Below are 24,706 nucleotides of genomic sequence, written 5' to 3'. Positions count from 1 at the left end.
CACTTGCGCAAATCACTCTAAAATATATGTATACCAGTTGATCCACTCATTATTAGATAGGCATTGAGAGTGTCTTACAATGACCACAGACTATTGTAATATTATGGCGTTTAGAATAGGTTTCATATGAAGTAGTAACCCGTTTCCTGTGCATTACAATACGAGTATATTATGTTTTGGTTTTTAAATATTGTCATTAATATGTCACGGAAGGTAATACACGTTAATTTCCGTCAATTTTACTCCATGCCATGACATTTTACTTAACATTATCGTTTTTTATTTGCATTAGATCATCGAATGTTATATTATAATACTGAGACATAATAATTATATCGTACCTGCTTAGATACTATAATAATACATGTTGTACGAGTATGTATTATATAATATTATAATACTACTAGTACAGTCGTATTTAAATCTCTGGATATTATAATATTATGTAGGTACATTATTGAATTTCACTTAATTAAGTTATAAATCTTTTTGTAATTAAATCATGATCATTATATTGTAATAATAATTATTGTTATTATTCTTCTTATTATTATTATTATTTTATGTGTGTATTAATTGTGTAAAGTCGTTAGTTGTTAAGTTAATAATAATGATTATATAATATGAATTGCTTTTGTATAGTGTTAATGATAATGTAGACAAGATTGAAATATATAGTGATTTTAAATTAAATATATTATATTATAATATTCAAAGACAATTATTTATTATATTAGTTTGTTTCTCAATACCTATTACCAGCAGTTTTATGACAGAGGGAGGTTTAGAATTATGAAAAAATGTAACCTTATAAATATTTATAATAGTACTGGTAAAATTGACATTTATTTGTTTTATCTATTGATTTTCACTAATCACTGATAAAATGGCCTCGAATTGTCAAGATTTTTTTCATAATATATGTATGAAACATTATGTTAGTTATAAGTTTATCACATGAATTTTAAAAAAAGATTTTTATATTTAGTAAATTATTTAAGCGGATTTATTGTTTTACTATAATTTATTATAAAACACTTAAAAACAAGTTGTGTTAACGATAACAAATACGTGTTTATTTATATCTCATCAGTCTACAAATAATTAAGTATTTAGCAGTATCAGAGATATTACTTTGATTTTTGAGTATAAGTAATCGTAGTTAAAATATCGTCAAGAACATATTATTCGTAAATATTACATTTTTACATTAAATTTAATTTTCCAATTTTGTAACTAGAAACAAACTTTTTACAACTTTTAAAAAAAAAATACTTTACCCAAATTAATAGAAATAAACTGGTGTTATTTTATAAAAATATAAGTAACTGAAAGGGTTAAACATTTAAAATTTGTCTAAAATGTGTATTTTCCCTTTCATTCCCCAAAAACCTCATTCCCATATACGACCTTGTTGGATGACTTTATCCAACTTAAATATTTAATGGTACCTCTATTAGCGTGCACGTGATAATATATAAGTACAATGTGTTAAAAAAAATATATATATATTCTGGTTCAATACATTTTACATTCCGAACATTGGCTGATGACATGTAAAAAATAAGAGACCCATAGTTTCACAATCTATATTTTTGCTCCCTTAGCAATGAAAAATAATTGCTGCACATATACTCAAAGCTCGAGAAAAGTTTAGCCATAACTAGTGTAGTTACTACAATTAAAAAAATTTCTGATGTCATTAATAAAAATACTTAATTGTGTGATACGATGAATAACTAAATTTTTTTTCAATTTTATAAAAACAAAAAAAAAATTGAATTCGAAGTGCACAAACTCGGGTAAGTACCTATACGATTACCAATGTACCATATTCAGATCAATGATGACTTGGCCGTGGATCGCTTACACAAACACAAACACACACACACAACACAAACATTGTATTTTATTAATATAGATAATATTATGACACTGGAATAATTGAGCCTATTAATATATAACTTAATTGCCTATCTAGAACGCCGTGTAATCATGACTTGGTAATATAAAATACTATCAATTTGTATTACCTGTAGGTATTAAACTATTAGTATTCATAATTAGTACTAGAAATTAACAAATGAATAGTTCAATGGATACTAGAATGTGTTAATTAGAAAAAAAATTAATAATCGAAAGTCATTGTAGTATAAGTGCAACGCGTATTTTACGCTATAATTATTCACTAAGCAACAGAAAAGCATTATTAATTTTTATTATTCTATTCATTTGTTGACTCAGGTATATAATATACCTATTGATAAATCTAATATGTATAAAAGTTATAAAATTTGAATTTATCAAAATGTTTTACCATAAAACAAATGATAATCGCATATCCAAAACAATTAACACTGCAAGATTGAAAAATGAACTTCGGAATTCTTCATCAGATCAAATAGAAGACCTATGTTTGGAAGACAAAATTACCGAAGAAAAAACTCGTAGAACATTAACCTTAGCTAATCTTGAAAAAGAAAAAACTAGATGTTTATTAAGAAACTTAAAAGAAGAGTTGAAACAAGTTTTAGCTAGCAATAAGTTACTACCAGAACCTTTGCAATTTTCCGATGACTATTTTCAATCCGATGAACGAATATATAATTCAATTATTGAAGGAGAGCAATCTAAAATGAATAAATTACGCTTAAAACTAGCGTTTAATTATGAAAAGAGCTTATTAACTCTTAAAAATGTCAAAAATTATTTCGTCGATAACATTTTAACCAATAAGTTTGAAGTTAAAGCAATTTTGTACGGATGTTTTTTATATATTATTGTTTATACTTATATTTTAAAAATAATATTTACAGGACAAATATAGGAATCAAAACAATATATCATAAAATGGAAAATAATAATATATTTATTAATTTAGTAAATGAATTTTTATCTAAGAAACATCCGAAACGACGGTATGTAGTTAATTTCAGCTATGATATCACAAAAAAAAATAGCTAACATTGTATTTGTATCTATTTTTTTTTATTTAAACTCATAAAAGATTCTGAAGTTGTAATAAATGTCCATCTGTTGTAAACTTTTTATTATTAATTAATTTAGTATGTAAATAATATTTTTTTAATAATAATCAAACACAATATAATCTGTTTAACCAATTAATAAATCTTTACGATACACTACAACAGCTAAGCCTAAAGAGAAAATAATAGTCCCATACTTTTTAAATTCTTTACAATTTTAATTTACCCGTGAAAACAAAAAAAATTTTAATTATTTTAGATTAAAAAATCTAAGCCATATTTAAATTAACAAGTTATATTATTGTAACTATGTAGAAGACGTGAAATGACAGTTTTAAGCAAATCAGCTCCCCAAAGCCTACAGAAGGTTTCTGAAGCAGAATTATTTCTTCGAAATATACGTAAAGAATATTCGTCTTTACCGAAGAAAATTCAGCATGCCATAGATAAGTTTTCAGCAAGAAAAGATTTTGAAAACCGAATAATTCTTAATATCCAAAACATGAATAAAAATAAGCCAGGTGACCAAAATAATATCGAAGAAGAGGCATTACTAGAATATACTATAGATTCTATTGGCTATTTGAACTTAAAATCAGGATCAAATTATAAAATAATGGAAAATAACATAACTACAATGGAAGATACATTTGAACAATATATGGAAGTTAAAGAAAAGGTTTATTTTAATTATTTAAAATAGTTAAAAATAGATTTTATAATGTATATAAGTACTACTATAATAGATACACAATTTAAAAACAACTTTTAATGAAAAAGTGTTTGAACTCAGAACACAAAAAATAAAATTAATACACGAATACATACAATTCAAGTTTGATATTAATATCATACAAAAGGAATTAAATGATCCAGAAATAATAACTCCATCAAATTTCCCTGAAGTCCTAATAGACAAATCTATTGATGTAAGACATATTCTGTATATAAAACCATATTAAAGTATTATGCAATTTATTATTATTATTATACAGTTAACTGTATCACAGGGTTTTAAATGTTTGAAGGAGGTGCATTATTAGTTCCTACCTTAAAGTCTTTTAGCTATAATTACGATTAGGTTATAACGTATAAATGCTATAATTATACCATCTACCTCAAATATCAACATTAATTTTTATGTTTTTCATAAAATCATTATTTATCGGTATACTAATATAGTAATATATGATAAACCTAATGACTACGAATAGGTAATCTAATTATAACAATGTTATAAGTTATAATTATAACAATAATACAATATAAGAAGTTTAAATATTGTAGTATAACAGTACCTATAGTAAAAACACAATTTAATTTTGAATTTTTTATGCACATATACTCATATACATGAAATACGAAGGTGTCTAATAATCGTTTATTTTTTCTATATTTTTATTTCAGCCAAGCTTAATTAATTCGTTTGAACCGATTGATCACTGGGATCCAATAGATTTATTTTTTAATCCCGAAAAAAGCCCTTTGTACAAGAATGTATATTTTTACGAAAAGCCTACACATCAAGAAATCGTCATGCAAAATATGATAATTGAAAAATTAAAATACAGACATATGCATATGCATGAAACTATGTTCAGAAAAATCGATATTTTTGATGACAATCTATTTAAATTGAATAAAATACGAATCGAAGTTAAACTCGAAATTAAATTTCTTGATTTATGGGCTACGACTTTAGAAGAAGAAATGTTAGTTTTGTACGATTTTGATTTACTCGAAGATGAACTGTTGTACAATGTTCATATTAAAACAGGATTACAAAATAATAAAGCTCAACAAGTATTATGTTTTGACAAACGACTTCTTATCAATTAATTATTGATTAAATAATAATTTTAATCCTACTAATAGGTACAAAGAATTCAAGAAGACATTCAATATTATAACGATATTAACATAAAACAAATAAATATGCTGATAGACAATAAAAATACGTTTGATATGTGTATGAAAATGGAGAATAAAGGTTTTGCTAAACATCTAAAAAAAATTTTTAAGAAGAAATTTAAAATACCCAAAATTAAATCTGATTATTCTGATGGTAACGTAATACATTTTATCATTTATTATATATATTTCATATTTTTATCGCCCACGCAGCCGGATTAGTTATCATTTATTATAACTTATAAGTATATAATTTTCATATTATAGAGTCCAGTTCATCATCTTCTTCATCCGATGAAAGTGACGAATCTGAACAAGAATTTAATAACGAAAGTGGAGAATCACTAACGTCAATGAGTCGAGTACCAGTCTTTGATGAAAAAATATTACCATTAGGCTGTGATCCAAAATTATTTAATACAACATTAGAGTTGAGGTCAAAAAAATATGAAATCGAACAAACCATAGAGATAAATAAAAAAAAATTGGATATTAGTAATGCACAGCTGATTATACATTTTGACGAAGTTGAAGTCATTGAAAATGAACTAAAAGAAATTCAAAATGAACTAGAAGAATGCCGGGTTATAATTTTACTTTAATAGTTTTGAGCTACTTTAGGTCTATCTATGTAATACATTTATCGTACTCCTAAAAGAATATATAGTAGGTACCTACTATGACCTTCCCAATAAAATATGTGTCACAACTACTTATCCTAGATAAATAAAAATGTCTAAAATACTATATCAAGCGTGTGTTAGACAAAGATAGAAAATCATGAGATGGAATCCGCTTAAATAATTATCAATTGGACATTTTTGTTATAATATTATAATTTATAAATGTATATAATTTTTTTGATATGATCGAATTTTTAATGTTCCAACACATTACTCCAGCAAAAATTATATCACATAATAAAAACTAGAAATGTGATTTATTTTTATTACCGTGTAGATAACTATTCTGATATATGCCAAAATATTAATGTTTTGGATTACATACCGCCTTTAATATTAAATATATGAAAATACACAATAATTTTCATGTACAAAAAGTAATCAAATCTCACCAATTTGGTTAGTAGTAATAATTTAGAATTGTTTCATCGCGTCAATTTCCTCAAACTTTTATACCTTCAAGGGTCTGATTTATACCTTATAAAGTATAGATGCATAAGTTATTTTTAAAAATGTAATTTTTTAGAACTATTTATTTACTGTTTACTTATTGATTTTTATGATTATTTGAATTCTACAGATGAAAAAACAATTGAAACTAAATGATATTTATACCACGATTATATTAAATAAATCTCAATTATCCAAGGCTAAATCACTAAACAACAGTATCTTATTGTATGGAAATGTTCTACAAGATTTATCAAATAGAACATTGGAGTTAAAAAAAGAGGAAAAAGAGATAATAAGAACTTTACAACAAGAAAAATTATGTGCAAAAAAGGATCGTTTTAGAATAGCTAATATGAAGAATGTTTTGAAAAATATTAAATTAGCCACTAAAGATGAAATAGTAAATAAATTTAAAACTGAAAGGGATTGGAAATGTCTAGACAAAATGGAAATGACAATAATCGATTACATGATAATTAAATCTAAGACTGATACTAAAGATGCAAAGGAACGTTTTCTTCAAGAACTAAGCATATTAGAAGTATTGTATTATATTTAAGAATATTCATTTCAGACACATACTACTTTAAAAATTGTTATATTTCAGGATACAATTTGCTCGCAACAAAACATAGTAACTGACTTATTAAAATTAAATACTGATAAAAATAAAATATTAAAAAATGTTCTTGGAAACATTAGTAAAATACGACAGTATTTGGATTTCGACCGAGAACAACTTATGGTATATAATATAATATTATTATTTATTTCTAATCGATACATCAATTTAGCTCTCATGGATATTTTAGTATACAGATTTTTAATCAATTAATATACTATTAATAAATTATTAATAAAATAATATAATTATATCAAAAACTTATTTTATAAAAATATTAATTTTTAATTAACAGAAAAAAATTCAAGATTTATCAACGGAAAAATCATTTAATACTGACACAACCGACATAAACCGCTTTTATAATAAATTATTAGAGGAGAAACAAGTCCTTTTGGAAAAAATAACCAGTTGTAAATGCAATGTCTCTACCTATGATACAAAAATCAAATCAAAAGGCGATACAAAGTTTGACAATTAACGACAAGTCGTCAGCTATTGAGCTACACCTCTGACTCAACATGAATAGTGTGAAGAACTTATTTTAATACTGTAATGAAACTCTTTTTAATAATTATTCAGTATTTAATAATAATACGTACCTTGTTACTTATTTGAAATAAATATGGGTAGCTCTTATATTGTTTTCAAAATAAGCTAAAAATTGAATAATTCAATACTGACACAATGACAAAACCTCTTTTAAAGTTTATTTAATTCAAATTTGATTCTATCGATGTGGAAATATTGCCACAATAATCGGGTATGTTGACTGTGTTACATAATATGATTACCAGCCTTAGAGTAAGACCTAATAAAAAAGAAAAATTGAAAAATATGAGAAACTATAAAGAAAGACACGAGTAAAATAATGTTGTGATGTCCCACGTTCAAAGGGAAAGCTTACAAAATAGAAAAGTTCATAAATTCATCGCCAATCCAGCGGAAGGATTAATTTAATATAATACCGAAAAAAATTGTTTGATACCACAAACCCCATCATGGGTAGAAATATTTTTTTATTATACGACCGTGAATTATATTTAAGTAAACATATATTATTTATTACACAATTGTGAATCTATTAGACGAAAAAATATGTAACTTATTAACCAAGTGTTATTTATAATTATTAGCTACCGTATAAAGAAAGACCGTCTTAAATATTATTCAAAATTAATCTTCAAAACATATTTCGTTACATAGGTATTTTTTTTTTTTTTTTTTGAATTATCTTCAAGAAATGAATATTTGTATGAAAAAGAAAAAAAATTATTGTTAAATTAACTAAAAAATACTTAAACCTGTATTACTAACTTGGTGTTAGTAACAAGTTTACAAAAATAATTAAATAAACATTGGATAAATTATCATGATAGTATACTGAAGGTATACAACCTTAATAAAATGAAAATACTATGATCAAATAATGTAGGTACAAATGTACTGTATTTATGTATGTCTAAGTATTTTATATATTTATCATAAGCGCAATTTGGGTTTTAAATTTAGGGGCTATTATAAATTATAATTCACATTTGTGTACACATTTTATGTGCCTATAAACTATTTTAAATACTAACTTTAAATAATTATAACTACAAATTGCGCTTATGACAATAACGATGAACAAAACGAATTTCCATGTTTTCATTTTCCATGTTACAACGTAGTCGACTGATTCAATAGTATAAAAATGTGAAATGTATCAATATTCAATACCAATAATTTATAATTATTAATTTATTATGAATAAATAGATTTGGTGCGTAGTTTTTATCAAATTTATCTAGCTTTTAATTATAATTACGGATTCCTGATTAAGTAGTAGGTCCTACCTAATCTGTTTAGTTGCCTCCCATCCGTCGGAATGATAAGAAACGCTGAAATCAGTGGCGATATTGAGGGTGGCAGGGAGGGCATTTGCCGCTCCTTGTCATTAGCGGGCCGCGTATATTTTGTTTTATTTTTAGTAAATTCCTTTAAACTCATATTTGGCGCAAATAGGACATAATTGAGGTAAAATTCCCCACAAAATAAGTCATCATATATTGTAGCTAATAATAATTATATTGAATAATAATTCAATGTAAAGTGATCAGCAGGGGCTTCGCCTTCTCGCCACCCTTTTCTATACATGAGTATATATTACCTTCGATTATTTGGGGCTAAGCCCCTCTAAGTCACCCCTTCTGGATATCTACCTATGGTAAGAAGACTGTTTATATTGAGATATTATAATTGTTAATGAATGTTTTTTTTTTATGGGCCGGTCAAAACTTTTGCCCCCTCCTCTCAAACACTGAAATGACGCCACTGGCTGAAATTAGGAACACTAATTCTAGTGGCTGGCCGATCTGTTGAGTTTTAAAACACACGGAATATATGACACCAAAATTAGGATACATTTTTACGAACATAGCGTCATTTCTACATTGGATTGATTTTGTTTTGTACCTATTATTGTGCATCGGTGACTGTTTAAAATAGATAAGTGTCGTTCGCGAACCAACGGATCACATTTAACGGGTCAAAATAGTAAACGAGATGATCCAGATCAACTAATATTCTTTTTTTGTATTGGTCCACACTGATTTACACTTTCCCGGATCTCAATTCGCGTCGCGTTCAACGACGCGAACCGTTTGTGAATCACACAAACCGAGACTCGAAACGCGACTCAAACCCACGAGTTTTGATAACAATGATAACGTCGTGGTCATATATAATGATAAAATTTAGACATTCGACATGTACGACGAATAACTGAGTAAGGAAGTAACTCAATTTTATTACAACTTTTTACTAATATACAATTACAAAATAAATAAATTAATATAGTTAAAAAGTGCTTAGTCACATGTTGTGGTTTAGAAATAATATTTTTGAAATTTTTGATGTGGAGAGTCGACTTTCTTTTTTACTTACTACTTGGTCTGCTTTGGAAAATATTATTTAGCAAGGTACCGATGTTGCCATAATACACAGTCTCCTTTTTACAAGTGTGTACAATCTTGGATAGACTTTTTTTCTCTCAGCCCACCAAACCAAAGGATTTTCTGTCCGTCTAATCAACAATTCATTAAAATATTTGTCAACTTCAATAATACTTGTCACTGATGTGTTGGATCCATCTAATCAAATTGACCACAGTTTAATCAAACTCTTTCCACAACACTAAACTTGAATTAATAGTAAAGGTAGATGTAGCAATTTGTTAATGTATTTGTTCATCTGATTCTAATAAAATATTTTCATTTAAAATTTACATGTTCCGAATTGTCTAATCATATAATGAGCACTAATAACGAACTTGTCGAACTACCATAGACGTTATACTAACTAATATAAGGTCTATGCGAACTACACACATTCGTAATCATAACATGCATGTACTTGTAAGGACATAATAATACATTAATATTATATCTACAACGAATAATATTATATCAATAAGTATTAAGTTTACGATAGGTATACGAGAATGTGAACCATCTATTAAATATAATACAATTCGAGTGGTCAATGTATAAAAACCACAAAAAATTACTCAAATTCAGTTTAAATAGCATGCCAAAATACTTTTATTTTCTTACGGTTTTCTATTTAATAAAAAAAAAAGTAAAAATAACATCTAAATAATTAAGTTCCTAAATATAAATTGTTAAAAATTTGTAAATCACTTCCAGACATAATATTTTGTGCTATGATAAAGGTGCTTCATTCCAAATACACTTAAGGTCTTAATATACAGATGATACAGTGTCAACAGTTATAAAAGTTTATTTTCTACAACAAATTCGAAAATAAAACAATAAATTGATGAATGAAGATAAAGCTAATGCTGCCTGTACTTCATTATTACATTTAAAACAAAATACTCAACTTATACTAAAAAAAAAGTGAGTATGTAAATTTTTTTAAATACTGATTATTCAGAATTATTAACAAGATTAACCTACTGGCACCTAATATTGTTTTAGACTTTAATTACAAAATAAAGGTTTATGACTCAAAAAATAATATACCATCTTTGATAAGGATGCTTATAAAAATAATAATATATTTCATACATCTACTAGACTTAAAAATATTTTATATATACGGTTTCAAATTCACTGTTTATTTGTTGGTATAATTTGTTATATCAAAACTCAATCAACTGATATAAAATAGTATTTCACATTTAAATTATGCAAAACTATAGATCTATACTTAGTGATAATTAATTAAAATCCATCATAAAAACATTCATGCTTGATTATTTTGATGTTCCGAGAAAATGTACACAATTTACACATACTGATTAATTTTTTTTAGAATATATTAATTTAAATAAATAACTATAAAACTGAAGATCATAGTTAACAGTTTAGACTAAATTAGAATTTTCTCACTTAAAACATTAAATAGTACTTTGCTATTAAAGTTGTTCATACATAAAATGCATATACATCTTCAAAAATATAAAGTAATTAATTTTCTTACGTAGTTAATGTAAATGTAATACATTTTAAAATTTTAAAATACAGTGTATAAAAATAGATAAGATACAATAATATTAATTATGCTTAAATATGAATTACATTACATAACCTTTGTGCTTTAATCATGAAAAATCTTACATTTTTAATAAATATAAACACGAGGTTGACTAAAATAGTCAATCATCAACAAAAAATATGTTTGTAATAAATCACATAATTACATAAATTGTAATATAAACAATTCAAATAACATTTTAAAATGTATAACATATTAATTAATAGATAACATCTGTTCCACAATACCAAAGGACAAAACATAAAAATAGTTAACAAATATAATCAACAAATACTTTGTAATTTTAATTACATGCTAAAAGACTTAAAATATTTTTTTTAAAAAAGTTTTAATACTTTTAGACTTTGTTTCAATTGCATTTTTGTTTTTATTGGAATCAAGAACACTTGAGGTATGTTGTAATGGTCCTGACATTCGTTTATTTCTAACTGACAATGCAGTTTTTATGAAATCATGTGTTGAACCATTGCAGGTAGTAAGATCAGATGAGGAAGCCCTTCGATTTGATTGAGAGAGACTAGAGGTAGATTTTAGTTTCATGTTACCATCAATACCACCCGCTTCTAGGTTAATTGCATTTGATTTAGATTTTAAAATAAGTTCTTTTCTCTTTTTTCTTCGTTTTTTTTTCATTTTTTATGTTTTCTCCGTTATTGTTTCGAATTAATAAATCTTGATGAGTAGTTCCTATAACAAATTAACAATTGTACAAGTTACTTGTTTTGTCACATTAAAATTTGTAGTCTTTATGTAAAAATAAAAATACTGAAAAATTAATTTAAAAGTAATTATAAAAAAGGATATTCTAATATAGCTGTATTAGAAATGTTTACTCATTTTAAACATACCATTAAATTCTTTAATTAAATTTGACATACTTTACAATTTTTGAAACTACTAATTATCAAATTATATAATACATTGTATAACAATTTGAATAATATTGTAGAAGTATGTCATATTTAATAGCCTATTTCCTACTTAACATTTTAATGATTTTAGAGTACATTTCCTAAATAAAATTTATTTTTGTTAATCTTAAAGAAAATTATATAGTTACCTATTTTATTGTTTAGTTTGGGTTTACTGTCAAAATAAATATTTATAATTAATAATAATATAACTACTCTTATTTAATTTGAAATAATAAACAATTTCCTTGAAAATCTAAATATTAAAATAAATCATTTTGTATAAGCAGTTAATATTATTTTTAGACCTTAGTTATTATTATAATACATTTGAAACCTTAATTTTAATCATATAATAATAATGTCTGAACTATCAAAAATCACTAAATAATATACTCCATAAATATACATAAAATAGATATACCTTATAATTATGTTCTTTTAAAATGTATTATTACATATCAGATTTTAAGCTCTTTGTATTATTTGTTTATTAATATTATTATTTATTATTATTATTATTATTATTATTTTTATTAAAACATTTTAATACTAATATCCATTATTATAATTAAGTCACAACAGTAAATATGTTCTTACCAGATGAAAATAATGCTTCTTCACTAGGACGACGATGCTTCTCTTTAATATTTGATAAAATATCATTAGTAGACTGCCTACGTGCACCTGATCCTGTATTAGAATTCTTCCATTCTAATTCTTGATTTTTCTTTCCTATAATACCTGTCATTCTAAGAAGTATATATACTGAGATTAATAAGCAAATTATTCCAATTTTAAGAAGATTGCTTTCAGGAACAATAACTGAAAACTGTAAAAACAAAAATACATTTTAACATAAGAATTGGTCTAAATATATACAAACAAATATTAAATAGTTTATAAATATAGTTAATTACCAAGTTTAAATTTTCTGTTTCAGTTTTCAGACAATGGAGTGAATTTTGAAGAGAAGCCACCTGATCACTAAGAAATTTTATTTCTCCGTACATTTTTAGATCTTGTTCTCTTTTGATTCTATTCTCTTCAGTTAACTCCAAAATAGTACGTTGCATATCGTCAACTTGTTTCTTATAACGTGTACTAAGCTCTTGTAAATATTCACCACTGAGAGACATATTACGTTCTAAATCCTATAAACAAAAAAGAACAAATTAATAATTTCAAATATGTATTCATAATTTTTTTTATTTTTATTTCATATGAATTATAAATGCCTATTTAAGTTGTAATATTATGTATTACTTTAATACGATTTGCTAAGCGAATGAATAAAGATTGCTTCGTATTTTGTGATTGAACTGAAGGTTGAACAGTATAATGTACAGATGACTCTGCTGTTGTAGGGTTACATTTGTCATTATCATGTTCTTCAACCTCAAAATCTTTGAAAAAACTATCAAATGTATCTGAAGGTGGTTCAACTAGTACTCCTTCATTTGTAATATTTGTTTCAATATTATTCTGCAATTCAGAATCCATGGGTTTTTCCACAATATAACTAGTTTCAACTGAAAAATATTTAAATAATTAGAAAAGCATAATATAAAGAACAGATAATAATATACATTGAGTAGAACTTGGAATAGGAACTTCGTTTGTTGAATTCAACTCGGTATGGAATGATGAAGACAATGTTGCATTTTCATTAAGAACTGTTGCAGACTCTTTAACATAATATTTGTTTGATGATCCAGGATCTTCATCTGAACTTAAAAATGCTTTTGTTGGCAATATCTGAGAAATTATAGGTTCAATATAACTAGTTACAGTTGATTTATATTCATTAATTGTGTCAGAATGAGAGGTGTCATTTTTTGATTGCTGAAGTTTTGTAGAACTATTGTTAGCAATTGACCCATTTTCGTCTGGAATCGATGTTTGCAGATTTATTATCAAATTTTCACTAATGTAAACACGTTTTGCCTTATTTAATACAATTTTTTTGTGCACAATTGCCAAAGTATTACATAATGCAGCTATTTTAACACGTGAGAAAATTGAAAGGATAAAATTTTTCCTTCGATCACTAATTAAGGCGATTTTTCGTTGAGATTTTTTTTTTATTGTTAAAAAATCTAATCCAAATTCTACACAAGCATCACTATTCATTATTGTATTGTGGATGTACTTATTTTGATACATCTCGGTTAAATGATCTGCTTCGCAACTAATAGTGTCAAACATTCTATAGAAAAATTATATTAAAACATATTAATTTATATTTTCATAAATAATACTAAAAATCTAAAACTTACTTCTTATAAAAGGTATCATTACAACTGTGGCAGACCATGATGTATCCCGGAGTAATACATTTTGAAAATTGGACTTCTACTGCTATATTATCATTAGTATCATTTGATGTATAATTGGAAAAATTTTTTGTATTTTTTTGCCTAATATCTAACACATCTGCGGCTATTTTAACAATTGACATCACTGCAACACGAGCACTGTCGAGTAATGTGTTTTTACTATCCATTGATTTATTTCGGTTATTTCGAATTTCCTCATTTAATGCATCAAAGTCATCAGCATCTTCATTTTCTGCAATGTTTATTTCCAATCCATTTTCATCTGATCTTTCTAATACCTAAAATAAAAATACATATGTATTATTTATTATTTGTTACATCTATTTGTCATACTTCAATTTCTGATAATCCATATGCATTAAACACTGATATTGGACAATAATGTTCTTTCCCATAATGTGAATGTATCTCAACTTTAATATATTTGTTAAATTCATTTTCATCTGTTGTATTTAAAATAAAACCTTGCAATACTCTCACATCTTCTGCCACTAAATTAGCAATTGGTGTCCATACACGTGCATTCAATCGAGAAGCAACATACACCGAAAACTCTTTAGGTGTAGACGAGAACAGTTCAAAATTTGCTAATTCAATCTAAAAAATAAAATAATATTATAATTTACAATATATAGACACATCATTTTTACATACTTTTTTCACTTGAATTGCTTCACACAATTCGACAACAAACCAAGTAGTACTTTTACACAAATTTAATAAATATTCATCAGAATGTTTTGTTAATAATAAGTGTGGATATTTTGCTTCAGGATTTGTAGATACTACTTTAGCACCACATTCAGGCGATGCATAATTTTTTTTTAATACTTTTTTATTGTGATTAAACTTTGTTTCATTTGTAGCTAAAATAGTCATTAATAGAGATTAAATTGAATATAAATGTCATAATTATTATTTGTTTTTTCATACCTGGTTGTTTTTCAGCTTCTTCTAATTGTTTTTTAGTCCATTCTCTAAAAGATGGAATATCTTCATTTATTGTAGCATTGCGAACAGATAAGACATCAACAGTCTGCAATTTACTTTCTTTAAACTCATCATCAATCATATGAGTTTTAATAGTAATATATTCATCGGCCAAATTATCTTTGGTTATAAATTCTGAGGTCGAGTTAAAATTATTTGTCATTAGACTTTCTTCAATTTCTGATACTATTCTATAAAAAAAAAATACATACTTAAAAATTGTTAACATATTAAAAAAATGTTAAATTGTAATCACCTTTTATCAGTGTCAAGATTTGGTTGTATTTCAGGAAAAATAATTTCTTTATTACATGTATCCAAAACATTTAAAATACTTTTCCACCTATATTTATAATTGAATGTCTTTTGAGAAGCTCTTTTGTCAGTATTCTAAAAAAAATATATATACATATTTTATTTTCGTTTAATAAATATGAGTGGTTTAATTAATTCTTCTCTGTTTAATAACACAATAAATTAAATTGCAAACTATTAATTATTTAACATTAAACATATTTGAAGTCTTACCTTGTGTATAAATATGGTAGAAGTATTATCATAGTCCAATGAATTATAGTCACTTACAGAGATATTTTCATTTTCTGCAAATATGATTGGCCTAAAATATTTAAATTATTAATAAGATATTTTATTTAAAAAATTGTATTTTTTTAGTTAAATAGTTAGTCAGCTTTTCAACAAATGTGCCTTTTAATCGAGCTATAATATATGTGTTGGCTAAAAGTAACTTGGTATATTTCTATAATATTTTCTATAAATCTTATAAAAATAGTAAATACTAATGCATTACTAATGAAACATGATATCAGCTGCCAACGTTTCACTTATGGCTAGCAACCCCTACCACAAAATTTCTAAGAAAAAAAGAAAATTGTTGCAATTCAATGAATTTTAAGTGTATGCAACGCCGGATTAAGAGTTAAAGACGACAGGGGCAAAATAAATTTTCCAAATAATATATTATTGGTACTAAAAATATTTGACACCGTTCTTAACGTATGAAAATTATGATGCTGGGTGCAATTTCCCCCTTAGCCTCCTATTAGACACGGCACTGAGTTTATGTGACAACAGTAGTTCATACACAATATAATTATACAAGTCATAAGTAGTAAAGTAGTTAAGTCATATTTGTATTCAGTATGTTGTTTTTAAAAACAACAGACATTTTCAAGATTTTCGATTTAATTTTAATTTGGTGATTTTCTTATCTTTTCTATCAACTGATGAAACTATTGCATAGCCATGCATTATTTTATCACGGCATTATTGCATTACATTTTATTTGTTTTTTTATATTAATTAATACATTTATATCCCTGGTTTAGCCTACAAGTGATAAGCAAACTTATTTACATGATTTTTTTTTACTATAGCTCATTAGTTATTGTTATACATTTCAAATGATTATACTTTATACTAAAGAGTCAAAATTATAGACAAATAATTAAACATAAAAAAAACAGTATATATGATGTTCTATTTTTACAATATAAAAGTAAGTATTAAATTAAATATTATGTAATAATAGTTATAATAAATAGATATAAATGTTGTTATCTTTTAAAATTAATCACATCATATGGACCAAACGGATTTATGAAATCTAAGTAGTAATCTAGTCTTATATAATATATAATATTATTATAACTGTTTTTTTTTTAATATAACATTTATTTATTGGACTATGCAATGCAAATTATATATTAGTTGCACTACAGAAGTATTAAATAGTTTACCTGTAACCTGTATCAGTAGTGTAACTAAGAGTGATCAGAGGGTGCCGGCGCACCTAGGTCTGTTCGCTTAAATACCCAACCCGCAGACCGTAAACATTTAATAAAAATTAAAAAGCTTTTTAAATATAAATAAAAATTAAAATTAAAATTATAATTTTTAAAAAAAAATGTTATTTTAATAAGCTTTTAAAATTACAAAATATCTTATAATTTTTTTTAATTATAAAAATAATATTATATCTATTGTATATTTTATCAAAATTAACAAAATAAAACCGTGAAGTACAACCAGTAATATACAGTAGAAACCATATAATGACATTCAAGGGACTAGTCAAAATTGGTCATAATAACCGATTATCATTATAACCAAAATTACAAAAATTAAATTAAAAACTCTTTTATATACATGCAATGAACAAAATATTTTATTACAATAACATTTTTAATGTGTTATTATATTTTATATATATACATATATAAATCATAAATTTAATTCATACAGAAAAAAATAATAATACAATTTTTTAATATTTAATTATTATGTATTTTAAATTGAAATTTAATGTGTATTAAAAAAATCCGTAATTATAAACCTAACCTCGTATTCGTTTACTCATATTGCAAAGATTGAACACTTAAACACTATTTACAGTTTATCGCATGACGATTATGATCAAGTACACGAATATCGGAAAACTGACGATAAATTAACAAAAAAAATTTATGAAATTTGCTTTATTGGTTGTTATAAGACCTTCAATAAAATTAATAAAGTCATTATAGATAAAACCTTTTTCCAATAAAATCAAAAATAACCGTCATAACATCCGTATAGTCACTATACAGACATCATTATAATCGATACAAATTAGTACATACAATATAGGAGTTTTGCCGACTTGCAATCTAAGATCATTACACCCGGTATGTCATTACAACCGGTGTCATTATAAATGGTTTCTACTATAAACATAAATTTGAAATGTGACACACAAATTGAAAAAGGTAGGGCACACACACCTGGCTTAGAGGGTCTGAAATAATACAACGTTTTATCTTTAATAATTTATAATTAAAATACTATTAAATTATTAATTTTTTTTTTAATAATAAAACATGCAATAATATTTTTTTAAATGTTAATAAAATGAATGCACCCTACTTAGATATATAATACCTGAATGAGGGGTCGTTGAATATTTTGCTTTCATAGCCAAATTTTGAAGTTATACTATTGACCTATATACTATACTCTAATTATTGATCATGATCATATATATATATTATAAACATGATGAGGCCTCATTCTAAAAAAATTCTATAATAAATAATTTTTATTTTTATGTGATGTTAGTATATTATTATATTCTCTGACTCGATACAAGTAATCATTCATTATAACAAAACAGTTAAAAAAAAAATTATTTTGTATTTTAATATACAATGAAATTTGATTCACTTTTTTAATTTTATGAAAATATTAAATAATAATATTAAAAAATCATTATACATAACTAACATGAAAAAAGCCGTAAAAAGTATTAAGAATTTTCACATCAACATAGGACATAGTATAATTGTCAGTGAAAAATAAAATTACGAGACCAGCAATAAAGAAGTGTGAAACAAAATATCATAAATGTTTAAAAAATTCTGTCAAGTGTAACAGATGTTGTCATAATACTACTAATTATAATAATACATATACTTAATAATTTAAAAATGTAATTGAGCTTTACTCATTTTTTTTCATTAATACTTCATAGTCCAATATGATCGTGTTACTATTAAAATTTCACCAAAATTTAACCATATGATGCAATTATTTCATAACATTACACAGTCTTTTTCATAAAAATATTATTATACTTGGAGGACACAACATATATTTTCTTGACCAACTACTTATAGGTACTCAGTATAACTACAGTCTAAAATCAAACACTCACGACAAACATAGACAAAAAATGTATTGAACATTGTTTAACGTGACATAACAATTTATTATTATTTATTTGGACTCACGTTATAACATTAATGACGATTAATAGACACGCGCGGTGCCTGATGCCGAAGCCAACGCTCTTGATGCGCATAGTACTGCTGGTAAAACGTCGGTAACTGGCTGTAGACAAAAACGAAACGAGATGTTTAGCGGAATTCCAGACGCCGACGTCGACCGACGTTCCGATTTTCCGATGTGGTCAGCTGGTAAGGTTGTACGAACGAATCCAGGAACCGCATAGCAGACGACACTGAACGGATTGCGGAAACGAACAATTTTACCGGACGAGGAACAACTGTGACTATACCGCACCGATCGCCTCCGCAAAAGGACGAAGAATAAATTGAAAGCAAGTCGTGTTCGAAAACCGATATCTCATGTTCTTATCTTCGTGTTATATCTCGGAATACGTTTCGGTTGATAAGCCACCGATATCGGCCGTGTGTCGTCCGACTGTAGTAGCGATACTGTACAGATACTGTTGAGACATATTAATATAATATTATACTTTGTGTAGTATAATATTACTACTGCCCGTAGACGTCGTGTAGGCAATTATAATAAAATTAAAAAGCTATTAAATTGATTTATTATTATAATAATACCTATCAGTGTAATATACAATACGGTAATATACCGTCGCGGAATGCCAATTAAACTAGAACCGATAGTCGTTTTTAATTGCAATTTAAATGCCGGACGTGTACGTCAACGCATAAAACATTTCAATGGAAAATTTACGAACCGAAATGCCTAATAAAATTAATTGTAATAATATAGAACTCAGTCCGTGGTATCGACACGATAATCGGTTCAAAATAAAGCGGTGAACAAGTCACTTGCGTGACGTACTGACGCGCGCGAATGCGACATACTGGCGATACGTAACTAGGTCACACGATAATGAATAGGTAACTGGAGCGACTATGTGAAACCTATAATATAATCCTACAGATATGGGGCTATTGAAACAAGTCTCAGCCTTGAAGTCTGTGATCTGTACCACAATTTAATGTAGTATTTCTTCTAATTGAAAATCTCGACAGTTGACATTTTTGCTGGGTACATTTATTTATCTCATAAAACAAAATATACGAGGTCTAATCAAAAAGTATCGAGACTGTTAAAAAAAAAAAAAAAATATATTAGATAAAGTTATTTACATTCAATCTCCTTCAAAGTATGCTCCTTCTGAGTCCATACATGTTCTCCAACGTTCCTGCCATTTTTGAAAACACCTGTGGAAGTCATTTTTAGAAACTCCTCGTAGCTGCTCCGTCGCATTTTGTTTTATTTCATCTACATCTTGAAAACGTTTACCCTTAAGCGCCATTTTTATTTTTGGGAATAAAAAAAAATCACATGGAGCTAGGTCTGGTGAATAGGGGGGTTGAGAAACAACTGGGATACCATGTTTAGCCAAAAACTGCTGCACAACATGGGCTGAATGGGCTGGTGCATTATCGTGATGCAATTTCCAACTACCAGACTCTTTAAACTCGGGTCTTTTTCTTCGTACAGCGTCTCGTAAACGGCGAAGAACATCAATGTAGTACTCCTTTGTTATAGTCTGTCCTTTAGGAGCATACTCATGATGAACAACACCTTGGTAGTCAAAAAAAACGGTCAACATGACCTTCACTTGACTCCGAACTTGACGAGCTTTTTTGGTCGTGGTGAATCAGGTGTCTTCCACTGCGAAGATTGTACCTTTGTTTCTGGATCGTAGCCATATACCCAAGTCTCGTCACCAGTTATAATTGATTTTAAAAAAAAATCATCAGATTTGGAACACTCTAGCAAATCAGTGGCGATCTGTTTTCGATTTTCTTTTTGCTCACCTGAGAGCAGTTTTGGTACAAATTTGGCTGCAACTCTTCTCATGTCTAAATCAGTCGTCAATATGGTTTGAACTGATCCAAATGAAATTTGAAACTCATTACTAAGTTCCATAATTGTCAAACGACGGTTACCTCGTATTGCTGTTCGTATTTTTTGTATCATTTCCTCATTGCGGCTTGTTGATGGGCGTCCTTCACGTTCATCACTTTTAACAGTTGTTCTACCCTCTTTAAATCGTTTAAACCATTCAAAAACGCGAGCACGGGACTTGGTTTCATCTCCATAAGCTAACAATAACATTTGGTAGGTTTCAGTAGCCGATTTTCCCAGTTTATGGCAAAATTTAATGCACACTCGTTGTTCTGTATTTTCGCTCATTATGAAATCCGACGGGACGTAAAAACATACTTGACTTAATCGCACCTAGAAGCCGACTGAAACAATTTTAATCTAATCTATGTCTAATATATTTTCCCAACATATAAAGTTAGATTAATATAGCACATGCAAGTTCATACTCAAACTGGTTTACGATTAATCGTATCAGTCTCGATACTTTTTGATTAGACCTCGTATATGATTAAAAATCTATGTTATACGGTTCGTAATCATTATTTTATTTCATTATATGTTCATAACTACGTTATATTTATGAGAAAATGCCCTGCTACTTGCTAGTAGCTAACTATCTATAGTAGGTAAATTATTTAATAATGGAAATATTTAGGCTATACATATATGTACATCCTGACTATGGTACTTATTAGTGCTATTATTTTACTTCATAGATATAAATAATTTAGTTGACATTTTTAAAAAATGATAATAATAATTACGACTTTTGAAAAGTTGTTAAAAAAACCGTTTTATTTATATTTATATAAATAAATAAATGTTTTGCAATAGAAAAAAATTAATTTTTTCTCTAGTTAAATATTTTTACTTTTACTTATTCTCACATTTTTAATTCTCAAATGTATTGATTTATTTTTATTATTTAAAATATCTGTAAGCTGTAAAGTTGTTGTTTTATGATTAAATTATTTTGTAATTTGTAATCAAATACATGTGTACTACTGTATTGTTTCCGAGTTTTTGATTTCCAAGTCATTGATTTTAATCAAATGTCAAAACTAATAATTAAAATATAATTTAACACAATACATATTATGCTACAGATTTGTACATCTTTCTATTTTAATAAAATCTCTTAGATCATATTTTCAAATTCATAATATTTTTTCTACTATTTAAGGATTATCATTTACCACGTATTCGTGTAGCGATACGATACAAACTTCTGTTTCCCTTTTACTATAAATTATTTAGTAGATGATTTTTTTTAAAAATGTTATACTCCTAATTCAAAATTTGATTGAATAGTTTTTAAATTATTAAAATTTTTATAGTAAGGATAATAGTATAAAAATATTAATAAATATTAATTAAAAATATGGTCTTTAAAGAGCCTCATCGCTACGGTTATTATTTAAGGGACAACATTTAGGCAATTCATAATCTCGTCTTAGCCGTCCGAGATCTATGTGTTAGTTGTAGAAGAGATTGGGAGGTGCTTGGGGGGCTTAGCCCCCATAAAGATCAAAAGTCCCCCCCCCAAAAAAAAAAAATTATTGAACATTTTTCAGTTCAGTCATGTGGCCGGCCGAACATCGGACTTATTTTACAACAATTGCCAAAATCTTGGAACTTTAGAAAAAAAAAATTTTTCCCGAAATTTAGTCAATATAATAATTATTACAACATATATCTACCTACACGTCATCGGTGCGCACCGGACGACCGTCAGGACGGATTGAGCAATTTAATAACTCTTCAATATTATACATTGAAAAAGATATCAATATCAGTATTGAGAAAATGAGAACGTTATTAATATATTTGCTAATCAAAATAGGTTTATTATACTTAAATAATAAAGCATTTATTGTATTATAAATTAATGATTTTAAAGTACATATGTAGTTAGTAATGCGTATTTAGTAGGTTTTCTTTTTATTTGGTAATTATTAGTTGGTTATTTAGTAGTTAACATGTATTGGAGATAACACAGTAGACGCCGCTTATAAGACTCACTTTAGGACCAGCACAGAATGAGTCTGATAGGCGAAGTGGGAAAAAAATTTGAATTACATATTTATGAATTTTATTTTACTATATATATTGCTTTAATTTTAATTTACTTTAATACATATAATATTACATACTACATATATATTATTAAATAAATTTAAAAATTCTAATAAAAAAATTAAAATTATAATACAAATACATGATCTAAAAATTATTACATATTAATAAAAAATTATAAAAGATGTATGATGTATTCATAATTTATGAAAACAATTTGTAATTTTGGTTTGTTTTGAATATTAATGTTTCTTGTACTCGTACCTATTATAGTAACGATTATTGCAAAAAATGTGAAATGCGATAAAATTTATTGTAAAATTCACGTTAAAAAGCATGAATTGAAACCAGACAAAACCCAAATAATATGTAAATTTTGAAAACCAATTTATTTCTAAATTTTAACCAAAAATATTTACTTTTTACGAAATTTGAGTCTTATAAACGAAGTGATAGGTCTTATAATCGAATTTTTTTATAATGTATTTGGATATGTCCGGATCGTTCCGACGATGTTGAGTTTAATAAGCGCACGATTAAACCCTATAGGTATCCGTGAGTTTTATAAACGGCGTCCCCCGTATATATTAATATTAGTGAGGGGGTGTGGGGGAAAAGCCCCCGCGGCTTATTTCACAAAAAAAGATTTAAGCCCCCCTAAAATTCAATCAAATCTCCGCCTATGGTTGTAAATGGTTATTAGTGAAAGTGAAATGCAATCCGGGTACCGGTTGGAGTCACCGACGGTTACCACCCTTGTACGCGCATGCACACGTCAATAACTCGATAGCAATAAAAATTCAATAAACGAATTTTACGATAACTTGCTTATTGATTTGACAACATTAATTAAAGTTAGTTAACGTGTTGTCTGATGTTAATTCTGAGAAAAATATCTAAATTCAGCAAAAAAATGTCTGTAGATTGTATGAAATATTCCGGTTTAATTTTAATTTTAAATTTAATATTATGATTTGAAAAAATTCATATTTTCAAGTTATATTACCACTTCATTAGAATATAAGATTTAATTGTTACAAAGTATTCCATACAATCTATAAACAATTTTCTGCAGATTTCAGAATTTTTTCAGATTTAATTTCAGACATCTTAAACTAACTTTAATTTTTTATTATTAACTTTAAACCTAACCTTGTAAAAACTTTACGTCTTTTGAGCTCAAATTGACAGCAGTAGCGATAATAAATGACAAAAATCAGATTTTGAATAAGAAAAAAAAGGAGTGTGCATGCTTGGTAAATCATTACTCAGTATATATAAGAATAAGGATACCCTGTGTTTGTGTACTAATGTATAATAATATATGTTTTCGGGGACGACTACGGCCACGGTACCACACGCCCACATACTAAATATTTGGAAACAACAAAGGTATCTATTGACCGTGGGGCTACACACCCGGTTTTAATAAGATACTTGTACAGCGTACAAACACATTTCTAGACAATCGAGATTAATACATAGTAAG

At 26.5% G+C, this 24,706-nt stretch overlaps 3 protein-coding genes across 3 annotated transcripts; 1 reads left to right on the top strand and 2 right to left on the bottom strand.

The window, feature by feature from the left end:
* Nucleotides 1-2,308: 2,308 nt before the first annotated feature.
* LOC113560136 (cilia- and flagella-associated protein 44-like) lies at nucleotides 2,309-7,171 on the top strand. The gene is given in 11 exon segments (XM_026965900.1): nucleotides 2,309-2,757; nucleotides 2,817-2,918; nucleotides 3,306-3,666; nucleotides 3,734-3,916; nucleotides 4,395-4,790; nucleotides 4,863-5,052; nucleotides 5,166-5,482; nucleotides 6,162-6,575; nucleotides 6,642-6,779; nucleotides 6,952-7,076; nucleotides 7,078-7,171. Coding segments are annotated over 11 exon segments (2,769 nt in total).
* A 4,132-nt stretch (nucleotides 7,172-11,303) lies between these two features.
* Nucleotides 11,304-19,711, bottom strand: LOC113559742 (SUN domain-containing ossification factor-like). The gene is given in 13 exon segments (XM_026965484.1): nucleotides 11,304-11,846; nucleotides 11,848-11,906; nucleotides 12,731-12,962; nucleotides 13,051-13,284; nucleotides 13,397-13,662; nucleotides 13,720-14,339; nucleotides 14,410-14,747; nucleotides 14,803-15,066; nucleotides 15,124-15,335; nucleotides 15,403-15,650; nucleotides 15,716-15,849; nucleotides 15,988-16,078; nucleotides 19,248-19,711. Coding segments are annotated over 13 exon segments (3,093 nt in total). The 5' UTR covers nucleotides 19,319-19,711; the 3' UTR covers nucleotides 11,304-11,522.
* A 1,154-nt stretch (nucleotides 19,712-20,865) lies between these two features.
* On the bottom strand, nucleotides 20,866-21,447 carry LOC113560135 (protein GVQW3-like). Its single transcript, XM_026965899.1, has one exon. The coding sequence runs from the start codon at nucleotides 21,445-21,447 to the stop codon at nucleotides 20,866-20,868; it is 582 nt and encodes a 193-aa protein (XP_026821700.1).
* Between the last annotated feature and the right edge of the window lie 3,259 nt (nucleotides 21,448-24,706).

This window comes from Rhopalosiphum maidis, chromosome 3 (genome assembly GCF_003676215.2).
Source record: "Rhopalosiphum maidis isolate BTI-1 chromosome 3, ASM367621v3, whole genome shotgun sequence".
NCBI classification, from domain to species: domain Eukaryota; kingdom Metazoa; phylum Arthropoda; class Insecta; order Hemiptera; family Aphididae; genus Rhopalosiphum; species Rhopalosiphum maidis.
Note: the sequence above shows the minus strand (reverse complement) of the source record. Positions and strands in the feature narration are given on the sequence as shown.